The 19,062-nt window shown below is 51.8% G+C and overlaps 8 protein-coding genes across 8 annotated transcripts; 3 read left to right on the top strand and 5 right to left on the bottom strand.

Moving 5' to 3' along the window:
- Positions 1-423: 423 nt before the first annotated feature.
- Positions 424-2,163, top strand: BU24DRAFT_410368 (MFS general substrate transporter; the record flags this gene model as incomplete). Its single annotated transcript, XM_033525986.1, has 3 exons — positions 424-965; positions 1,019-1,806; positions 1,859-2,163. 3 exons carry the CDS (start codon positions 424-426, stop codon positions 2,161-2,163), a joined length of 1,635 nt encoding a protein of 544 aa, XP_033382986.1.
- BU24DRAFT_218654 (uncharacterized protein) lies at positions 2,122-3,124 on the bottom strand. Its single transcript, XM_033522029.1, has 2 exons — positions 2,216-3,124; positions 2,122-2,164 (listed from the first exon to the last, which is right to left on the bottom strand). Exon 1 carries the CDS (start codon positions 3,011-3,013, stop codon positions 2,336-2,338), a length of 678 nt encoding a protein of 225 aa, XP_033382985.1. The 5' UTR covers positions 3,014-3,124; the 3' UTR covers positions 2,122-2,164; positions 2,216-2,335.
- Positions 3,125-3,261: 137 nt separating this feature from the next.
- On the top strand, positions 3,262-5,456 carry BU24DRAFT_423551 (uncharacterized protein). Its single transcript, XM_033528283.1, has one exon. The coding sequence runs from the start codon at positions 3,606-3,608 to the stop codon at positions 5,364-5,366; it is 1,761 nt and encodes a 586-aa protein (XP_033382984.1). The 5' UTR covers positions 3,262-3,605; the 3' UTR covers positions 5,367-5,456.
- Positions 5,457-5,521: 65 nt separating this feature from the next.
- Positions 5,522-8,170, bottom strand: BU24DRAFT_423550 (uncharacterized protein). The gene has a single exon (XM_033528282.1). The coding sequence runs from the start codon at positions 7,956-7,958 to the stop codon at positions 5,892-5,894; it is 2,067 nt and encodes a 688-aa protein (XP_033382983.1). The 5' UTR covers positions 7,959-8,170; the 3' UTR covers positions 5,522-5,891.
- Positions 8,171-8,935: 765 nt separating this feature from the next.
- On the bottom strand, positions 8,936-11,718 carry BU24DRAFT_218125 (uncharacterized protein). Its single transcript, XM_033522027.1, has 2 exons — positions 9,459-11,718; positions 8,936-9,399 (listed from the first exon to the last, which is right to left on the bottom strand). The coding sequence occupies exons 1-2, from the start codon at positions 11,571-11,573 to the stop codon at positions 9,028-9,030; spliced, it is 2,487 nt and encodes an 828-aa protein (XP_033382982.1). The 5' UTR covers positions 11,574-11,718; the 3' UTR covers positions 8,936-9,027.
- A 2,412-nt stretch (positions 11,719-14,130) lies between these two features.
- Positions 14,131-16,136, bottom strand: BU24DRAFT_482153 (Pkinase-domain-containing protein; the record flags this gene model as incomplete). The annotated part of the gene is made up of 7 exons (XM_033533227.1): positions 14,131-14,915; positions 14,970-15,075; positions 15,126-15,188; positions 15,241-15,466; positions 15,525-15,649; positions 15,708-15,803; positions 15,863-16,136. 7 exons carry the CDS (start codon positions 16,134-16,136, stop codon positions 14,594-14,596), a joined length of 1,212 nt encoding a protein of 403 aa, XP_033382981.1. The 3' UTR covers positions 14,131-14,593.
- Positions 16,137-17,829: 1,693 nt separating this feature from the next.
- On the bottom strand, positions 17,830-19,061 carry BU24DRAFT_423546 (vacuolar ATP synthase-like protein 16 kDa proteolipid subunit). Its single transcript, XM_033528281.1, has 7 exons — positions 18,930-19,061; positions 18,847-18,864; positions 18,777-18,789; positions 18,635-18,717; positions 18,380-18,577; positions 18,237-18,322; positions 17,830-18,183 (listed from the first exon to the last, which is right to left on the bottom strand). Exons 1-7 carry the CDS (start codon positions 18,972-18,974, stop codon positions 18,141-18,143), a joined length of 486 nt encoding a protein of 161 aa, XP_033382979.1. The 5' UTR covers positions 18,975-19,061; the 3' UTR covers positions 17,830-18,140.
- BU24DRAFT_218449 (uncharacterized protein) lies at positions 17,833-18,230 on the top strand. The gene has a single exon (XM_033522028.1). The coding sequence runs from the start codon at positions 17,922-17,924 to the stop codon at positions 18,123-18,125; it is 204 nt and encodes a 67-aa protein (XP_033382980.1). The 5' UTR covers positions 17,833-17,921; the 3' UTR covers positions 18,126-18,230.
- Position 19,062: the final 1 nt, after the last annotated feature.

Raw genomic sequence — 19,062 nt, 5'->3', positions numbered from 1 at the left:
TTATCGTTTCTATGATATAGGTGAGTCCTTGCACTTTCATTGGATTAAATACAAAACTTCGCCCGCACGCTGGACGTCACTCGCCAAGGTTGTCTATGTCCGGAGCTATCGTACAAGCCTCCCAAGAAGACAAGAAAATGGTGGCGGGGTGGCTCTCAAGCCACTGACCTCTTATTTGGATCCCCATCTTTAAGCTACTGGTTTGGGTCTTGGGGGATGTGCTTCTGACGTCTTGCATTGTAGCTTCTTCAAAACTGCCGAGTATCTGATATCTCCTCCTCTTCGTCGACTTTGTCGTTTCGATTCCGACGTAAACTTCGTACCACGATACATTTCACGAAGAATTACACTCAAGAAGTGTGTTTAACAGCTATATTTCCAATTTCGCACAAAAGAGCTTCAAAGCTCACAATATCTCCAGCCATGGAGAAACCAGAAGTCGTAAAGTCGGACTCCTCCTCCAATGATGCTCCGCGCAACCACTCCATAACCTCCCACCGCTCAATCAACAGCATCCGCCACCATGGCAAGCAATCCAAGCGCGCCGCAGAAGTCGAGCGCATCGATGCGATGGCCACCGCCCCCGGCGTGACCATGGAATCGTTCGCGCATCTCGACGAGAAGAAGATCCTGCGGAAGATGGATCTGCGCTTGATTCCCATGCTCGCCCTTTTGTACCTTCTTTCTTTCCTCGACCGTGGTAACATTGGCAACGCGAAGATCGAGGGCCTCGTGGAGGATTTGGGCATGTCACCTTCGCAATACAATTGGACGTTGACGGTGTTCTTCTTCTTCTACGCCGCGTTCGAGGTGCCTAGTAATCTGCTGTTGAAGAAGCTTAGGCCGAGTATCTGGCTCCCGAGTATCATGGTTGCGTGGGGGACTGTCATGACGCTCATGGGCCTCGTGCAGAACTACCATGGGCTCTTGATCGCGCGTATTTTCCTCGGCATCACGGAAGCTGGGTAAGACCCGAAGGTTTTCTCGTTGCGCCGGCTGCATGACTGACATTTCCTAGTTTGTTCCCTGGCGTCGCATATTATATCACCATGTGGTACTGCAGGCACGAAGCCCAGTTCCGTCAAGCGCTGTTCTTCAGTGCCGCGTCCGTGGCTGGAGCTTTCTCCGGTCTCCTTGCCTTCGGAATCGCGAAGATGGATGGAATCGCAGGTCTGGAGGGGTGGAGGTACATCTTCATCCTGGAGGGCATCCTTACGGTGGTTGTTGCGGTCATTGCCTTCTTCACCCTGTACGATTTCCCCGAGACGGCAGGATTCCTGACTGAAGAGGAACGCGCGTTCGTTGTGTTCCGTCTGAAGTACCAGGGCTCTCAGGAGCACAATGGTGTCCGCGTTGCGCAAGACGACACGTTCCAGTGGAAGTATGTCAAAGCTGCTTTCCTCGATTGGCAAATTTGGACAAACATCTGGGTGTATTGGGGTATGTTGATTGATCTTCATTTCTATGTGACAAATCTGACTTTGGCAGGCATTGTTTGCCCTCTCTACGGTATCTCGCTGTTTCTCCCTACAATCATTAATGGTCTTGGATACACATCTTCTCAGGCCCAGCTACTCACGGTTCCGATCTACGTTACCGCATCTATTCTTGCCATCGCTGTGGCCTGGTGGAGTGATCGTGTCGGCAAACGGTATCCCTTTATTCTTGTATGCCTGTGCATCATGCTTGTTGGCTTCGTCATGGCCATCTCGACCGGTACTCCTGGTGTCATCTACGCTGGTGTCTTCATCGCAGCCTGCGCGCTTTACCCAGCTTTCCCGGGTAACATCACATGGCTCAGCAACAGTAAGTTCTCTCTTTCAAGTTTTGCATCACACATAGCTAACAGAATCACTAGACCTTGCAGGTTCGACCAAAAGAGCTACGGGGCAGGCTATTCAGATTGCCGTTGGCAACCTTGCGGGCGCGATGGCTTCGAATTTCTATCGCGCGGCTGACAAGCCTCGGTACACATTGGGCCATGGCCTTGAAATCGGCTTCATTGTGGCGGGTATAATCGCACTCCTGTTCCTGGTCTTCAACTATAAGCGCATCAATCGCAAGCGAGAGCGCCAGTTGGCCGAGGGCGCTCATAATGGTTATACGCCGGAGGAGATGAGCGCGTTGGGTGATCGCGCAATCACCTTCAAATACTTCTTGTAATCTGTTTGATAATTAGCTTCAAAGACTTCGAAATGAACACAAAGTAGCTTACTCATTGTTGAAAACCGTAACGCCGTTGTAGAGGGGCCATGAACCGAAGGCTCCCTAATATGGTGGTATTACAAAACGATCTCCTTCAGGAATCGTTAGTGTCGCGACTTGGTGCATTCCATCAGTAGTCTTGAATGCCAGTCTCTCCGGTGAGAATCTTCTCTTTTCCTTCACCATCTGAATCGAAGTCGGACTCCATGCTGTCGAAATATGCGTCTTGGATGTCCCTTTCCTCTTCGGGATCGTCGAATTCATGGTTGCCATCGACCTTCTTGTAGTCAAAGGCGTCGTCGTCGCCTCGAAGGAAACGTTGTGTCATTTCGTCCGTCCACCATGCCTTGGCCTCTTCCTTGTTCATGGGAACCTCGTCCGCGTCTTCTTCTAGGATTTCTCCTTCCGGGCCGCGATTGTAGGAGAATAGAGAGTACGGGTTGGGGTTGCTCAAGGCCTCTTTCTTTGCTTCTGCCCGCCACAAGTCGGTGGACAAGACTCCAGAGAAGCCCTTGCGGCGACCCTCCTTCTCGCGCTCCGCGGCGCTTTGGAATCGACGGATCAATCGGTCGTAGAGGAGAGGGTCCGCAAGTTCGAGGGAGACGTCGTCGAAGTAGTCGGGGTGTAGCTCGAGGTATCGCTTCCTGCGGTTCTTTGATTTCAATCTTTCGTTCCGCTCGACGTGGAAGCGCACGAGCTCAGATGCTTCATTCTGCATCTCTGTGTTATCGCCCTCCGATTGGAGGCGATTGTTGCTGGGTCGAAGCGCCAGTGGCGCCACTGATTCGCTGCTCATGATGTATGGCATATCACTGTGAAGAGTTATTTTTTTCCTTGGCTACTCAAAGTATATGCGCGTGTTGGTGGATGTGAAAGGTAAAGGTGAGAGAGAGTTCGAGGAAGTAACTGAGAGTAAGTGGGGTTTGGAGCTTGGGCGCTGATTGCTAATCGATAAGGTGCCCTACAGATTCACTTAGAACACACTAGCTACATACAGTTGCTCTCTTAGTTCCACTTTATCTCCACTAGCGCTCGTAATTCACAGACAGGGACCAAGCCGGTTGTTTCATCCCTGCTTCAAAACATTATTGTCTGCAGATGCGCCAACATCTGTCCTTTCCAAAGGATTCATCGTTAAACATCATTCCTCTACAACCTCACCTTCACCGGAGAGTCGACATACGCGCAAGCTCGCGGTCGACATTGCAAATTCACGGGCCGTACATATACGTATGCATTAGATCCGGAGCGCCATTCATTGTTGATCTATGATTGTTTAATACCTGGTCTTTCCATTCAGTCGACTGTTTGCAGATACTCCCATTTTCGGACATTTGGATACCCCCATTAGACAGCACTCCGCCTTCTTTCTATACTGCCAAGTCAGTACTCTGTTCAACATGTCTGGACGACCAAAGGCCACACCGAAGAAGCCAAAGGCGGCCAAAGAGGCGGAGAAAGAGGCACGACAAGTCCCAACCCCGGTCCTGGTTAGGAATCTGAGTCGAGCTGCTGCGTTTCTCATCATTGCGGGCATTGCATCACCCATTTCGCAGCTCAACCTATCTCCCGTCTATGGCTCGATCCCAGCATCCCTAAAGCACCAGAGAGCAATGGAGCTCACTGCTGTAGCAACTCTCACGAGCAGGAATGCGCTCCGGAAGATGTTTCCCACCAATGTTACATCATATATCTCCGTCATTGCTTACTGGACGCCCGTCATTCAGTTCTTGTTGTTTCCATTCAGCAGCCAATTGGGGATTGACTACGGGCCGTTGGCGATAGAGCTGGTTACATATTTCCCATTGTTCCTCATTTCATGCTTCGCTGCCAGCGAACTCATCGACACCGTGGATTTACCAAGGAGATTCCGTCTCACGAATGGCGCTGCACAGGCAATCATATCGGTCTTCTGCTACTTCATCGTTACTTCAATCTCCAAGTTCGTCGCTTCCATTCTACCCGGTTACATTGGCACCCATCTCGTCTTCTCCCGTCTAGGAGCCCAGACTTTCATCGGCACTGTATCTGCCTTCCTGGCCCCTTCTTCGATCTGCCTGCTCGGAGTACCAGCAATTGCACACACACTCTGGGCAAACCCTCACTATCCAACCGAGGCTGCTATGCAAAGGGTCAACACCACTCTTTTCGAGAACCACAACTACACCATCCTCGCGCGCCAGGAGTCCCTCACAGGATATGTCTCCGTACTCGAGAACATCGACGACCAAGCCTTCCGGCTCATGCGTTGCGACCACTCCCTCCTGGGCGGCGAATGGCTCGTAACCCCCTTCGCAGCATCGAAAGGCCAACGGCAACGCGAAAGCATCTTCTCCGTCTTCGTCCTCCTCGAAGCCGTCCGCCTCGTCAAGAACCCCCGCCCCTCCGTCGACCCCCCGATCCCAGACTCCCAAAAGTCCGCCCTAGTAATCGGCCTCGGAATCGGCACCGCGCCCAACGCCCTCATCTCCCACAACATCAACACGACCATCGTCGAACTCGACCCCGTCGTCCACCACTACGCCACCAAATACTTCTCCCTCTCGCCCAACCACACCGCCGTCATCGACGACGCGGTGACCTACGTCCGCGACACGTCGCTCTCCAACCCAGGCTCCTACGACATGATCATCCACGACGTGTTCACGGGCGGCGCGGAGCCCGTCTGGCTCTTCACGCAGGAATTCTTCCAGGGGCTCTCCGACCTGCTCAAAGACGACGGCGGCGCCGTCGCCATCAACTACGCAGGCGACCTGGCGCTCGGCTCCACCCGCCTCGTCCTCAACACAATCCACTCCGTCTTCCCGGCCTGCCGCCTCTTCCGCGACACCCCGCGCGCTGCGGACTGGAAGGCAGGGGACTCGGATTTCATCAACATGGTCGTGTTTTGCGTTAAGAATGACTATGGGAAGGGGAAGGACGCGGTGAGGTTCCGCGAGGCGGGCCATGAGGATTGGAGGGGCAGTATTGCAAGGAGGAATTTCTTGCAGCCGCGGGACGATCTGGAGATTCCGTATGTGTATACTAAGCCTGAGGAGGGGCCCGAGGTTATGAGGAGGAAGGATGTTGGGGAGCTCGAGAAGTATCATAAGCAGGGCGCGGTGAGCCATTGGAAGATTATGAGGTCGGTGCTGCCGGATGGCGTTTGGGAGACTTGGTGATTGTGTTGCGGGAGGAGATGTAGGGGGGGAGGAGGGTCTATTTCACAACGTATCTTCATTTTTAGCATATTTTAGTATATATCAAAAGCCTTGAAGGATTAAGCATTATCATAAGCATTCTATTCATAATTGTAAGCTTGCTATATGTGCGAAGATAGATGATCAGTCTCTCATTTCAAGAACCAAACCCACTTCGACGAGTGTTGTATGTCGATTGATGGTTCATATTGATACCACACTTCATGATAAAAACGTTTATATGGATGTCATTTTTGATCCAAAACCATGCAAGATGCAATGCTACGATCCCCCAGGTGCAAAATCGAAAACCGCCTCCCATGGAATCCATAAGGGGCATGAAAAAGGTGGCCCATGCCAAACGCCATAGCCCAAGATGCAAATGCATAAACTCCCGAAATGCAAAACGAAAAGACCCTGTCAGACATGCAAAGAGACATGGTCCCCAAACATTGTTCTCGCATCCTGAAAATTTTGAAAAACACTACCGCCGAAACATGATCGGCATCACGGCCCCTCAACATCCCCAACAGCCAACCACCTCGCCTCAAGCGCGAGCACAATCAACTCCGCACAGCTACCCAGTCCCCCTTCTCTCCTCCCAAGCGCCTTCGGGTCAAGCTTCTGCGCAACCTTAAGGAGGATCTTGTGCATCATGACGGCCTTCTTCCACACTTTCGATGCGTCTGCCTCGTCAACGCCAACGACGTTGTGCATGATGGCGTCGTTGGATTTTGAGGCGGGAGTGTTGCCGTGGGAGTGCAGGTTCTCGAGGAGGCGGTGGAGGATGAAGTGTGTCCAGATGAGGTTGGTCTTGGGGTGGAAGTGTCGCCATATATCTGCTGGGGGTTCGGAGAGGAAGCCTGGGTGGGGGGCTTTGCGAGGGGAGCGGCGGGGTGTGACGGGGAGGTTTTGAGTGGCGTCTTCGTTGTTAGGAGTGGGAGAAGGAGTCTGAGTAGGTTGTGACGATGGAGGTGATTTGAGTGGGTCGCCGTAGAAGACGGCACCGCGCATGTAGCGATAGATCTCGTACTGGTATTCTTCTTCTGCGTCGCCGGTGAAGAGGGCGGGGTCTTTGTTCAAGTCGAGGTAGGCGACTTGACCCTGATCTGATTGATCGAGTCTAAAGATCGGAGAAGCTGATGAGGATAAGGATGTGCGCTGGGATGAAGGAGTCTTGATCATATTTGCACGCGACAGCGTGTAATCAATGACAGTAGTTTCGAGCCCAGTAAACCCTAACTTCCTCTTCAGTGGCTTCTGGACGACACGATTCGTCAAATCGGCTTCGTCCGTGGACGAGCGTACGCAGATGTTGTCCATGTGCAGGTCTCGATGCTCGAATTCGCACGTCTGCTCCGCTTTTGCGACGCTTATACAGACACTCCAGAATATGTCCCACACCTCCCAGATGGTGCTGATTCCACCTGCTTCGAAGACCTTTCCGCAGTCGCTGCCCGCGTCTTGCATTTCAATGACTGCCCATAGTTGATCGTCTTGATAGCTTGTCTTTTTCGATGGATCTGGGAATTCGCTTTTCTTCCCTTTAGGCCTCGATTTATTCCATGACTTCCAGGCTTTGGAAAACGAGGAAGACGGCCTGCCTTTGAGAATGGTGAGGTCCCGAAATGTCGTGAATCCAGGAATATCATTCAGATTCTGCAACAAACGCACTTCTGAATTGACATCATCGACACTTGACTTCCACATATCCTGCTCTTCGCGTTCCTCTCTTTCTTTCTGTAGTTGACACTCGAAGTCACCTTTTCGGCGTGGTCGATCATTCTCCTTCAACTCGCTAGGTAGAGGCATATTCTCAGGTGTCTTGAGAGCGACAAGCTTGAGGACAGACTCACTCGAACAATCTGTTCGGGCTGTCTTGACGCTCAGACGGTAGACTTCGCTGAAAGATGCCTCCGCAATCTTAGACACATCGACAACCGAGTCCAATTGTGAAGACCAATCGTCGAAAGAGACAATCTCTCGCCGCTCGCTGCACTGCAACAGAGATTTGACATATGTCGTATACATATCGTCCTCGGAAATCTCAGCCACCGGAGCTCGCAGCTGCTTTCTCGACCGAGACTTCGACCTGTGAGACTTCGAGCGCACAGGAGTTTTCCCAGCTTTCGATCTCGACACATCCCCCTCACTTGTCGCAACATTCGTCCGCCCAGCATCCTTCCCTGAACTCGAGTCCTCCGACTTCACAGCACCATCCTCCACCCCAACATTCTCATCCACAACCTCCACCCCCTCAGCCCTCCCACTCTTCTTCTCTTTCCTCGCCCCCTTCTTCTTCCTCTTCGTCTCCGCATTAACATCCCTACTCTCCAACGCCTTCCTCGACCTTTCACTCCCCTTCCTATCCTCCTCCCCCTCAACACCACCACCAGCAACGCTCAACCCCCTCAACCCAACCTCCAACCCCTCAACATCCACATCCGCATCCACATCCTCCCGCGCCGCTTTCTCAGGCGTGCATATGAACCTCGCGAATCCGCCCGCACCGCCGGCTGCCACGACCGCTGTGGTCGTCTTTGTGCGCTTGCCGTAGACGTTCTTCGGCGGCATGGTTGGTGTGGTGGGTGGGCTGTGGTTTTCCGACCCAGACCTTTGGGTGGTGTCTTCGTTCTTGCTTGGCTGTGTTGTTTTTTAGGGGTTCGTGTCGTGCTGGAGGTTGTCTGTGTGGTGTTGTTTTTTCTTGTGTAACAATGACGGCGAGGGGATTGTGGGAGAGAAGTAGGAGTATGTACCTCTGTGCACTTGATTTTCCTTCTCGTGAGGATTTGCGAAGGTGGTGGGTTTGTATTGTCTAGCCCTGTTCCAGTATAGTGTTGTTATGGTTGGCGGGACAACGGCCGAAGGTTCGAGTGGGGAGGAAGGGCGTGATGACGTTCACTTGCACGCACGACGTGGGTGAAGGGTTCAACTATGAACGGTGAAAGGACGGGTCATCTCTTAGTGAATGTTAAATATAATCAAGTGTGGTGAAGGCTCAGGAAATTGGAGTTTGTGGATGTTACACCGATTAGTATTATCTTGTCTCATCTCATCCGACTCACTCTCGAGACAATCCTTCTGCTACATAAGCGATCACTACCACTACTGCCGCGCTCGTTCTGCCCAACGAAGGTGTGTATGCTTCGCCTATCGACCTAGATAACCAAACACGCGATGAAAGCCACCGAGCACATCTTATGCTCTAAATAGTGTACGGGTCAATAAAATAGGGTTGCAGCACCCCAGTGACGAAGAACACAAGACAAAAGAAATAGGAGGGGTTCGACTGTTGGTCTGAAAGACCTATACGGAGATACCAGCCCAATGGACCTGCAATGAGTTGGTGTATACGATCGGGCGGAAAACTGTTGGAGAAGAAGAAGAAGAAGGGCAAACGCTTCAAAGTACAAAAACACAATCGCTGGGTACCAAGAGGCACAACAAAGGAAGCGGGCATGAAAGCCCATGGCTCCGAATGGATGTCCTGTAGGTTTTGATGCAGAACTCCGTCGTATATGCAGATAGCCCCTCGTCAAGGGACCAAAAAATAGATGTGAGGTTCAATTTACAACCGAGTGGGAATTTGGGATGGAATGGGAGTCGTCAGATGGAGAAATGCGACCAGTCAGGGTTCACATTCTTAACCTCCAGAGCTGTCGACATCCGGAGTGCCCGTGCCGCTGTCTTCTTCTGGCAGCACGGGAGGCGGGATCACTCCGACGGATCTCCGCTTGTTCTTCTTATCTTCTTCCTTGCTCTTGCTTGATGTTACTCCATTGGCCGCCGTGGGTCCTGTCTTGCCGGTGGCATTGGTAGAAGATGGAAGTAGGCTTGTGCTGTTCCTGTGCCTTGGTGCAACGCTGTGATAACTAGAGGACAGCTTCTTCATGCCGTCTTTCGTATCCGATTGAGGGGCAAAGTCTTTCCATTTGCGCCAACCATCGAAGTCAATTAGAGCTTGCATGCAACCCCATTCTTTGACCTTGCGCTCGAGCCAGACAAAGTTGACAGGCTAGAGTGTACCCGTTAGTGATGTGACAATATCATAAACGATCGATATTCAAGGCTCACCTTTGTTAAGAAGTCATTGCATCCGGCTGCCAATGCTTCGTGCCTGTCACTCTGCAAGGAGCTAGCTGTCAGAGCCACGATGATGACCGGACTCTTAAACAGGCTCTTGTCACCGAGTATGTCGTCGTCCTTTGCTTCTTTCTCGATCTGTCCATCTGCAAGCCTGTTGTTGGGTGCTTCACTGCTACCACTGCTGAAGACGCCAATACTATTGACTCTCTCCAGCCTGCGAATCTCTTTGGTTGCCTCCAGACCGTTCATGATTGGCAGCTGAATATCCATAAGCACCAAGTGAAATCCTCCCGCTCTCCACTTCTCCACGGCTTCCTTTCCGTTCAAGGCCTTCTGCCACCGTACCTTCAGGCGCTGCATGAAAGCACCGAGAACCTTCAAATTGATGATATTGTCTTCCACAATCAAGACATTGATTGGTGGCACTGATCCATCCAGCAAGCCGGCCGGGAGGCTCGGAGCGTCCACAGCCTTAGGTTTCTTGCGCTTCTTCTCCGGGCGTGGAGAAGCGACACGAGGGGTCGGGGGAGTAGAAGTCTGCTGTGGCACAGTCTCCAGCGGCGCGGGAGGCGTGGGTATCGGGTTGGAGGACGCGGAATGCTTGGTCTCAGAAGCCGATGAATCGTGACGGGGTCGGTTCGGGACGGGTCGAATCGGCACGGCGGTAGTGCCCTGCGCAGTGAGTGTAGTGGGCGATGCAGTGTTATGACGGGGGTACTTTGGGCGGGAGTGGTGAGCTCTTCTGGAAGTGCCAGGCGATGGAAGGGGCGGGAGCTGACCAGTCTGAAGCACAGATATCGAATGCGGGGCGTGTGGGAGGTTTATCCGCGCATCGTGCGCACTGCCGGCCATGGCACCAGCAGAAGGATTCACGATGGGCATGGGCGGGAAGTACTCGGACGCGGACTCGACAGGTCGGGAGTCGTCATGATGGGAATAGTAGAGTGGTATGCGAGGGGATGGTTTCGGGGTCCTCCGATGCGGTACCTCGATGAGAAGGGCCTCTGTGACAGATTGTCCACCCGGGTAATAAGCGTCCAGAGTCCTGCACATGTCCTCCTCAGGTCCCAGGAGGCGATCTCCTGCCTTGGATGTGGAGTCTCGCGGATGGATTCTTATCACAACGTCCGGTGCATCGAAGCTCTTGCCTAGCGAGTTCGCGTATTTTTTCAGAATCATGTCTCGAACATCGTCGACCAGATCATCCTCCCGTATTTGTACCAGTGTTGCAGAAGCATTGGGCCTCTTCACCCAGATCTTGCGGTGTAACATGCTTGCAGTCAAGGGGAGGGTGGCACCGGAGACGGCGAAGTAGTCTGCTGTTGGAGGCCCGTTGGTGAGGGCAGCCTGGGATGCTTCTGGCTCGAGGAGTGTCTTTATGATGCGTGCATTCGAGGTGGTGACGAGGGATTGGCGTCGAATAATTTCTGGAGGGGAGATTCGGGAGCCGCTGTGCGCTGTGGGTGATGATTGTGGAAGTTCGGATGGGTGTTCGAGGTCGATGGTTGAATAATTCGCGGTAGAAGTAGCTTCTGGAGCGGCGTCTTCCGGCACGTGTTGTTGATCCAGCGCACCGGAGCTGACTGGAAGAGGAACGGGCGTGGGCTGCTCGATTACGACCTCGGGACACGCACTTCGCACCACCGCGGGAGACGGCGACGATGAAGGGGTAGAGGCTGGTATTGTGGTATTATCAGTGGTTGCAGAGTTGGTGGTTATGGTTGTGTTTGTTGTAGTGCGAGAAGTATCCTGGCCGCTGCCCCGTTGTCGATCACCCTTCTTGTGCTCCTCCTCCCTCGAGCTTCCGCGTTCGGTACCATCTTCGGCGCCGCTTTCATGCGAATCTCGAATTCGCCCTGGCTGCCGTTGCGGTAGCGGCAACATAGCTGACTTGGACATTCGCTGATCTGCATCTACTTCATCAGACTCCCGTGCTGATGAAGCCTCTGGCAACCTCGTCATCGACACGCTCTTCCGCAGGGGCTTCCGCGCCTTTTCGCTACCCGCACTCGACGCAATCGACCGGGAGCTCGAAGTCGTCGCGCTGTTCTTCCTCATCAGCTTCTGGCGGGCATGGGCGAGTCTTGTCTTCAGGTCGCCCATCCTGACGGAGAGCCGGCGCCAGCCAGCCTGCAACACTGTGAGAGCGTTGTGTGAAGTCGTTACGAAATGGTTGTCAACGGCCCAAGTGTGGCGCAACAGTTGACAGCTACGGGTCAGCAGCTCCGGTCTGGCATTCGGGGGGAGAGGACGACGAATGAGAAGGGTGTCTCGGTTTCTGCGTGTGAATGGGGTATGCAATATAGATATTGTGAAAAGTATAGAGCGAGTGTACTGGTAGATAAAATCACATTACGACTAAGTAGTAGGGGAGGCCGTCTGGCAAAAGGGAATTAGAAAGATTGGACAGATACCCAGGTGGGTAGATAGATAATAGATGGATCGATGGGATCGATGGATAGATGGAGAAGACGAATGTGAATGGAAAAGACAGGACAAGCGCAGCGACTGCAGCAGCCCCAGCTACGAATAAACGACGAGTTGGTGTTGTGTTTCTTTGCGATGAGTCTCGATCTGGATCCTGGCCACTCCACGGAGGAGTTCCCTGGTCGCGATGGTGAATGCGGGTTGTCGCTCATTTGAGGCTTGAGGCCCGAGCTGTTTGTTCACTTTCCCATCATTTCATTTCTCATATAACTATTTATTGTTCATGGCGACAACCAAATCCTGCTTTTGTCCGTCTTTTTAAATTCGACTATGCTCGTGCGTCAATAGCACCAGCCCACTGGTAGACTGACTGGACTACATAGTTACCCTATTTTCTGCTGTGTTCGCTCTCTGCTTCCTCTGTACGCTGCTTGTGTGCCACAACTCCAGTCACCAGAGTTGACTATCATGCCCCCATCAGTGATGCTAAGTGTGTTCGTCTACAACACCACACCACCCCATTTCCCAGGCCATGCTTCCCATGCCTTGTAATCCCCTCCACCTCCCCGCTTCGATCGCCACACCTTCGCTTCGCTGTCCGCACGCGTAAGCTCTTGTCGTGCGCAAGAAACAAGGCATCTAACCAAACCGTCGTCTAGCTACGACTACCAAGCACCTGCAGATGGAGAGACACACCTGAGACCTATCGAAAGCGCTGCTGCTCGCGGCCACCACTCTTCAGTCATCATTGCGATATCAGGTATCTACCCACGAGCCTTGGCTCCACTTTCCGAACTTAGGATATCCTAGCACGAACAGTGGACAACTCAATTCCACAACGACGATGTCCATGTCCGATCACCTCATTGACATGTTCGCTACACAAGGGATGATTGACATCTCTACTCTAGTCTTGTCCAGCACTGCACAGCACCGCACCACACCGCACGTAAACAATCGCCACCACGCAGGGGCGGGCGCACGCGCGTTGTTGATATAAACCCTGCCCATCTATTTTGCCTCCCCTAACCTCGTCTGTAAACTTGTTGTTGTCTCTTTCCATCATCGCGTAGCCAACCCGTGGCAGGGGGGGGGACAGCAATTTCGCCACAGGCGACCTGGACGCCCTAGCACGTGCGTTGCCTGAACGAGATCCCGCTTTCTATCCAACGTCGAATAGACCAAAGACGGACGGTCGGTCTTGACTCTTGATGTCCTTGTTGAAAAGGGTTCGTGGCGTGCGCGCAGCGCTTTCAACGTGATTTCCTCCGCGGGCTTGGTGATGCTTTTATACACATGATGATGGCGATGGAGTTTCGAAGAGGACGGAAATGATACATATATGCGATGCGCCACGGATTCAATCTTGGATGAATGGCTCTTTTGTGAGATTTCCCGATCCTCCGGGACCATGGGGAACTGGTTTCACGTCTCCCAAGGTTCTCGGTACGTGCCGATGTATCCATACCAATATAAGCTGTAATACTAGTGCTACTATGTAATATCCAAATGGGAGGTAACTATCTAGGTAGTCAATTGATCAGGTTCCCAGTTACCGTTTCAGTTCGACATATGCCACCCCAAGCTTTACCAATTTGCGGGGATACCAAAGCGTCTCGTTCAATAGAACCATGTCTTGTCTTCAATTTTCTGTCTATTTTCGTTCGTTGTCCACTTGTCTCTACTGCACGCATTCACTCCCACCTTCTCCATCTACAAGACACAAAACCAATACTAATCAGACACACACGCAAAGAGACCTCCATGATCCGCGGGAATAGAACGGGAAGAATGTTTCATACTTCGTACGAGGAGAGGGAGTTACCCCAGGTCTCACGCCTCCACAATAGCTAGCTGTTCACGGCCCGCAGCCACATGTGAATGTGACGGCGGTGAACCCGCGATGTAACGTCCCTCCGAGCTTTGTGAGTCGAGACAAGACGTGAGAAGGGTGGGAGTCTCTAGGGAGCGGGAAGGGGGGACTTGAGATATATATAGGCGGATGAGTGTAAGTGGCGCAGGACAGTGGAGGCAGGACTGTCATGATGAGCTCGCCGCCACTACAGCCGGATACGTCATATATGAGACGTCTTACAGGTGACTTGTCTTGATCGCCATTTCGGTATGTGTGTGGCTATTCTAGAGGTATATATGCTACGGAATCGTGTTGGTGTAGATCACTTTCATGATCTCCACGCCATAGAACGGGGATTAGAGGCTATGCGGACGCTGATGTATCACTTCCGGCACTATGCATGTCAAATTCGATGGTTGCAGTTTACTATATAGTCATTGATATTTCTTTTCTTCGTCTGATAAAAGATACGTAGAAGGTTGCATATGCAAAAGTAAAGAAAGACCCCCTTTCTCAGGCAGAATGCTAGAATACATAAAGAAGATCTCGGACCATATCAGCATGGTATCATGTCACATAAAATTGGTTGTAGTAATAAATTCCCTCAGCAGCGGCCGCCCCCCCATATAAACGCCGTGAAATTCCCATCGCTTGTTGATTCCAGGATGGGAATTGAATACTCAGTTCGTGGTGGACTGGTTCTCTTGGTAGGCAGCTTGGGCCGTTTGTTGTATGCTGTCCGGCGCCCTCGGTTCCCTTAACCTGCTTTCCCTTCATTCCTGAACCACTGTTATATAACAATTGCAAGCTGCAATAGTATAGTCGTCTCGGCACGGCAGGCCTAGAAATCCTGGAAATAACCGTCCCACTTCTCTTGCAATTCCTTCGAATATGGCTCCCTGTCTGCATTCTCCGGCTCGTAGTCATCGAAATTCCGTGTGTCGGCAGGGCCACGGAGATGGGGCACAATGGGTCCGTTGACTTTGCGGTTGTAGAGAGCATCCCAATCGATATCCCTGAACCAAGCGTGGTTCTTGACCGTACTGGCACCACCTTTAATGTTACCGAGGCGTTTCGAGGTATCGACGGTGCAAAGACCAGAGATGAGGTCGCGGGCGTCCGGCGACATGGCGGAGGGGAACCGAACGCGTCCTTCGACAATTCTACCGCGAGAGTGGTGAACAAGAAGGTTTCAGAAGCGACGAATGATAACTTACTGTTCGTAGATCTTCATAGGGTTCTGGTCCCAGAAGGGTGGTTGACCCACAAGGAACTCGTAGACTAGGATGCCGAATGCCCACCAATCAACCGCAGTGCCATGGCCTACCACTTGTCAGTCCACTTTCTACCTTTTGATGAGAGCATGTACGTACCGGTGTTCCTAATCACCTCAGGCGCCAGATACTCAGGAGTACCGCACAGTGTATATGTTTCCCCTAGCTGTGTCAACAAAAGCAAATCTGCTCACCGGAAAGCAACCAGACTTACTATTCTCCACCTTCTTTGCGAATCCAAAATCAACCAACTTGAGATGTCCTTCCGCATCAATAAGAATATTCTCAGGTTTCAGGTCTCTGTATGCAACACCCTCCTGCTCGTGCAAGAATTCCAGTATAAGGACGATTTCGGCCGCATAGAACTGGGACGTGGGTTCGTTGAAACGTCGAGCTCTTCGGAGGTAACTGAACACTTCGCCGCCGGGGCAATAGTCGAGCTGGAGCAATTGTCAATACGGTGCGACTGGCTAACAAAGAGGCTTCTGCAAAACATACCAGCATGTATAGCGAGTCGTGGTCCTGGAAACTCGCAACCAGGGTGGTTATGAATGGATGGCCTGCAACGGCAGCTAACACATTGCGCTCATTTCGAACATGTTCCACTTGCTTGAGGCGGATGACTGAAACACACGAGTCAGATCTCGAACACAAAAACAGTGGTATGGGACGAGTGCATACCGTCGACTTTGCGGAGTATCTTCAACGCGAAAACCTTGTTCGCATCCTGCTTCTTAACGTCGCGGAGCCTGGCTAACCACACTCGCGCAAATGTCCCTATACAGCACCTGTCAGCGGAGACGCATTCCACAACGGCCGTTATCCAGATGTCGTACCGGTTCCCAATGTCTTCACCAGCTCGAAATCCTCCTGTCGCAGCACCTGCGATGATTGTCCTACTCTCTTACTGTCCGACTCTATCTGATCTGGGTTCAAAGGCTGCTGGTTGCTCTGCCATTGCGCAAGTGAATGCTTCTCGTCCGCGCGAATGCGCTCGAGCCCCGAATCCTGGCGTTCGTGTGATAGGTGGTCGGATTTGGAGGAATCGTCCTTGGACTTTGAATGGGAGTGGCTGTGAGGGTGGAGGAGCTTGTGAACGGCGGCGGCCATGGTTGCGAAGTGTGAACTCTTGTGGATGTATGGCACAAGGATTGCGGAAGCGATTGGAGGGGTATTAAACCTCTTTCTAGCACATTGCTATTGTTATGAAAGGAGAGGTTTGTTTCTGAGGATTGACAAACAATGCTCAAACTGGGGTTCGGTTATGGGATTGAAAGAGCAAAGTCGGGACGACTAGAGGTAGATAGTCGTTTTGCGATTCTAAGGATATGCGGGCGAGGAGACAGGTATTGTCGTGGTATAGTCGTACAGTGCAGGTATAGTTGAGTGTATGTGTATGTGTAAGTGTTAAGTGTAGGTGTATAGGGGGTTTGGGAAAGGTGAGACGTTTCGCGGGGGAACCTCGAGGTGGCTGCGAGTGAAGTTAACTGGAACTCGATAGCGGGGAGTTATTACTCGGCGCGCCTGCCGAGCTGGATGGATGATGACCTCACTGGCGTGGGGAGGAGATGAAGAGACTATGGTTAGCCTTAGTTTACCCTCTCGCACGCCTCGCTCCTCGTAATTGCGAACACTGAGAGCCTCTACTAACAAGCGCAGCGTCCCACCAGTTCAACCAGGAGAGAACCGGGAGTGAACCTGAACAGGACAGATGGTGAACCAATGGTGAACCACGCCTACCACCGGAAATACGACCACTCCTGGAAAGCGACCCTCTGTCAAGTTGTACGATAGCAAACGCCGGGAAAAGTATGAGTGAAGTTTAAAGCAAGTAAGTCGACTTGGCTGGTTGGAAACGCCTTCTTTTGTTTGTTGGAAGTGTTCGGAATCGCCGAAAGGGAATTCTTTCTCTTTTTCCCTTTCTTCTTGTTCTTTGGTCCCCTACAGCCAGCAAAATGCGGACAAAGATCGACGACTCCTATGATATATACCACTTCCCATTGACTACACCCAAGGAGGAGTCACGTCACGGTTTTCCGCGCGGGTTTGAAATCGACACGTGGTAGTGGTGCACAGAGCAGAAAAGAGACGGAGCGTGATGAAGGCGAAGGGGAAGGGGAAAGGAGGAGGAGGAGTTCATCCATCTATCCATCCCATGTTTCGGGATCTGAGGCATTACGCACGCACAATCTCAAGTTTTAATCACCGTTTCCCAATCTCCATGCCACGGTTCATACTCAGAGGGTAAATAATCCATAATATCATTTAATTACCTCGCTGGCCTAGGTAGAAGATGTAACAGTCATTACTACCCAAATCCAAATGAACCTGCTCAAAAAGAAAATACCAACAATGTGGTAGACTCCCCCTCCACCATAAACCATGTGCTTGGTAGGGCTGAGGCGGCCTTTGTCTCTTGGTTTGGGGCGCATACACCCGCGCGCGCAGATGGTGGATCAAACCGCAGAAACAAGCATGCCATTGTTAATTCTGTGGGATGAATATCTAATTAAACCGCATCTCATCCATGGTCCGGGTAGGTCGAGCGAGGCTACCACGTGAACATCAATCACTGCCCGGGCACCATCCGCACATGCGCCCAACGCCTATGCGGGAAGCTACCTATCTAGGTAGGTTCTTGTGCTGGGATACATCATACTTTTTCTTGTCTTTGTCCTGCACATGCAGCTCGTCGTCAAACAACTGTTTTCAGTGACCAACCAAACAGATCCAACCGTCCAGAGCAAGTAGATGATGGCTACCGATCATGTCAGATCACCTCACTTTCCTTGTCAAAGTGTACGGGCACTGTACATGCACTTGATGGGATAATTCCGAATATCTATCAAATATCAAAATACAATTGGGACTTCCTTTACATAAGATAACTCCAAGATGCTGAACAAAGATTACTTTCCAAATGTGACTTCAGTGCCTCTTATGAGACCTCTTCCATATACTTTCCCGGTGCCATTCATCCATGGCCCAATTCTGATGCTATGGCTCTCCGCGCATCATTTCGGGACACGGTCCCTGACCCTGAACGGGCAGATGCTCGTACCGTTTTGTCTTCTTTACAATAGATTGTACATGAACTAGAATGAGACGTGTCTCTCAGCCGCTTGCGCGGGTGTTGAGAATGAGGGCTACGATGAGACTAGATCTTGTCAACGGCGACATCCGAGCGTGGAATTGAACGTCTTCACTTACCCGTACAATCCCAAGACTTCTGCGAAAATGAGAATCAGGACCATTCCCACGAAGATCCTTGACTGCTGCATGTACGCGCGTACACCCTATGGCACTTGTAAGCAATACCGTCCCAGATAAAGCGCTGAACAGCTTGAACATACAACATCCCCCACGATGCCAATGGCATAGCCGGCTGCTGTTCCAGCCAGACCAACCGACAGCCCAGCGGCCATGTGCATGAAACCGGCGTATAGCGAGTAGTTCTTGTTCGGTGGTGGTCGGAGGTCGCTAGCGATGAGGACTGATATGACGAGCGCGTACACGGCAAGGATACCGGACATGACAACGGGAATCAAGGACTGGGATTATCATCAGTCAGTATGGGCTTCAAAACCGTGTGGCAAGAGGATCCTGACCTTCATTATCAGGTCGGGCCTGTAGGTACCAACACCGGCAATACCAATGCCAGACTTCGCGGTGCCATAAGCAGCTCCAAGGCCTATACCAACCACTATTAGCTTCGAAGACCGATGTCGATGGTTCTGGATAGATACGTACATCCGAATATCATCTGTCCAGGAATCAGATAAGGTCAATAAATCTTCATGTCAGGGCTCGGAAGACTTACAGCGAACGCAATCCCGCTCTGTTCCTTATGTTAGCTAGCTGTTCTTGTCTGTTCGAGTACTCGATGCGTAGCTGGCCACATACCATGCCAAAGAAAGGCGCGAAGCTCGGCGCCAGTTCATTATCCATCTTGCCGGGTCAAAACCTCTTTCTACCTGTCGATGCGGATTGGGGATGATAGCTGTAGCGGGGATGAACGAAGAGCTTGAGGTATGGC

Source organism: Aaosphaeria arxii, assembly GCF_010015735.1.
Source record: "Aaosphaeria arxii CBS 175.79 unplaced genomic scaffold BU24scaffold_5, whole genome shotgun sequence".
NCBI classification, from domain to species: Eukaryota; Fungi; Ascomycota; class Dothideomycetes; order Pleosporales; genus Aaosphaeria; species Aaosphaeria arxii.
Note: the sequence above shows the minus strand (reverse complement) of the source record. Positions and strands in the feature narration are given on the sequence as shown.

Excerpts from the sequence above, each read along its gene's own strand:
- BU24DRAFT_218654 (XM_033522029.1), bottom strand. The coding sequence starts at position 3,013 with ATGCCATACATCATGAGCAGCGAATCAGTGGCGCCACTGGCGCTTCGA.
- BU24DRAFT_423551 (XM_033528283.1), top strand. The coding sequence starts at position 3,606 with ATGTCTGGACGACCAAAGGCCACACCGAAGAAGCCAAAGGCGGCCAAA.
- BU24DRAFT_423550 (XM_033528282.1), bottom strand. The coding sequence starts at position 7,958 with ATGCCGCCGAAGAACGTCTACGGCAAGCGCACAAAGACGACCACAGCG.
- BU24DRAFT_218125 (XM_033522027.1), bottom strand. The coding sequence starts at position 11,573 with ATGGGCGACCTGAAGACAAGACTCGCCCATGCCCGCCAGAAGCTGATG. Across the intron at positions 9,400-9,458 it reads GCAATGACTTCTTAACAAAG|CCTGTCAACTTTGTCTGGCT; the intron begins GTGAGCCTTGAA and ends GGTACACTCTAG.
- BU24DRAFT_218449 (XM_033522028.1), top strand. The coding sequence starts at position 17,922 with ATGCTGAACAAAGATTACTTTCCAAATGTGACTTCAGTGCCTCTTATG.
- BU24DRAFT_423546 (XM_033528281.1), bottom strand. The coding sequence starts at position 18,974 with ATGGATAATGAACTGGCGCCGAGCTTCGCGCCTTTCTTTGGCATG. Across the intron at positions 18,323-18,379 it reads TTGGCATCGTGGGGGATGTT|GGTGTACGCGCGTACATGCA; the intron begins GTATGTTCAAGC and ends CAAGTGCCATAG. Across the intron at positions 18,184-18,236 it reads GAAGTCTTGGGATTGTACGG|TCTCATCGTAGCCCTCATTC; the intron begins GTAAGTGAAGAC and ends GACAAGATCTAG.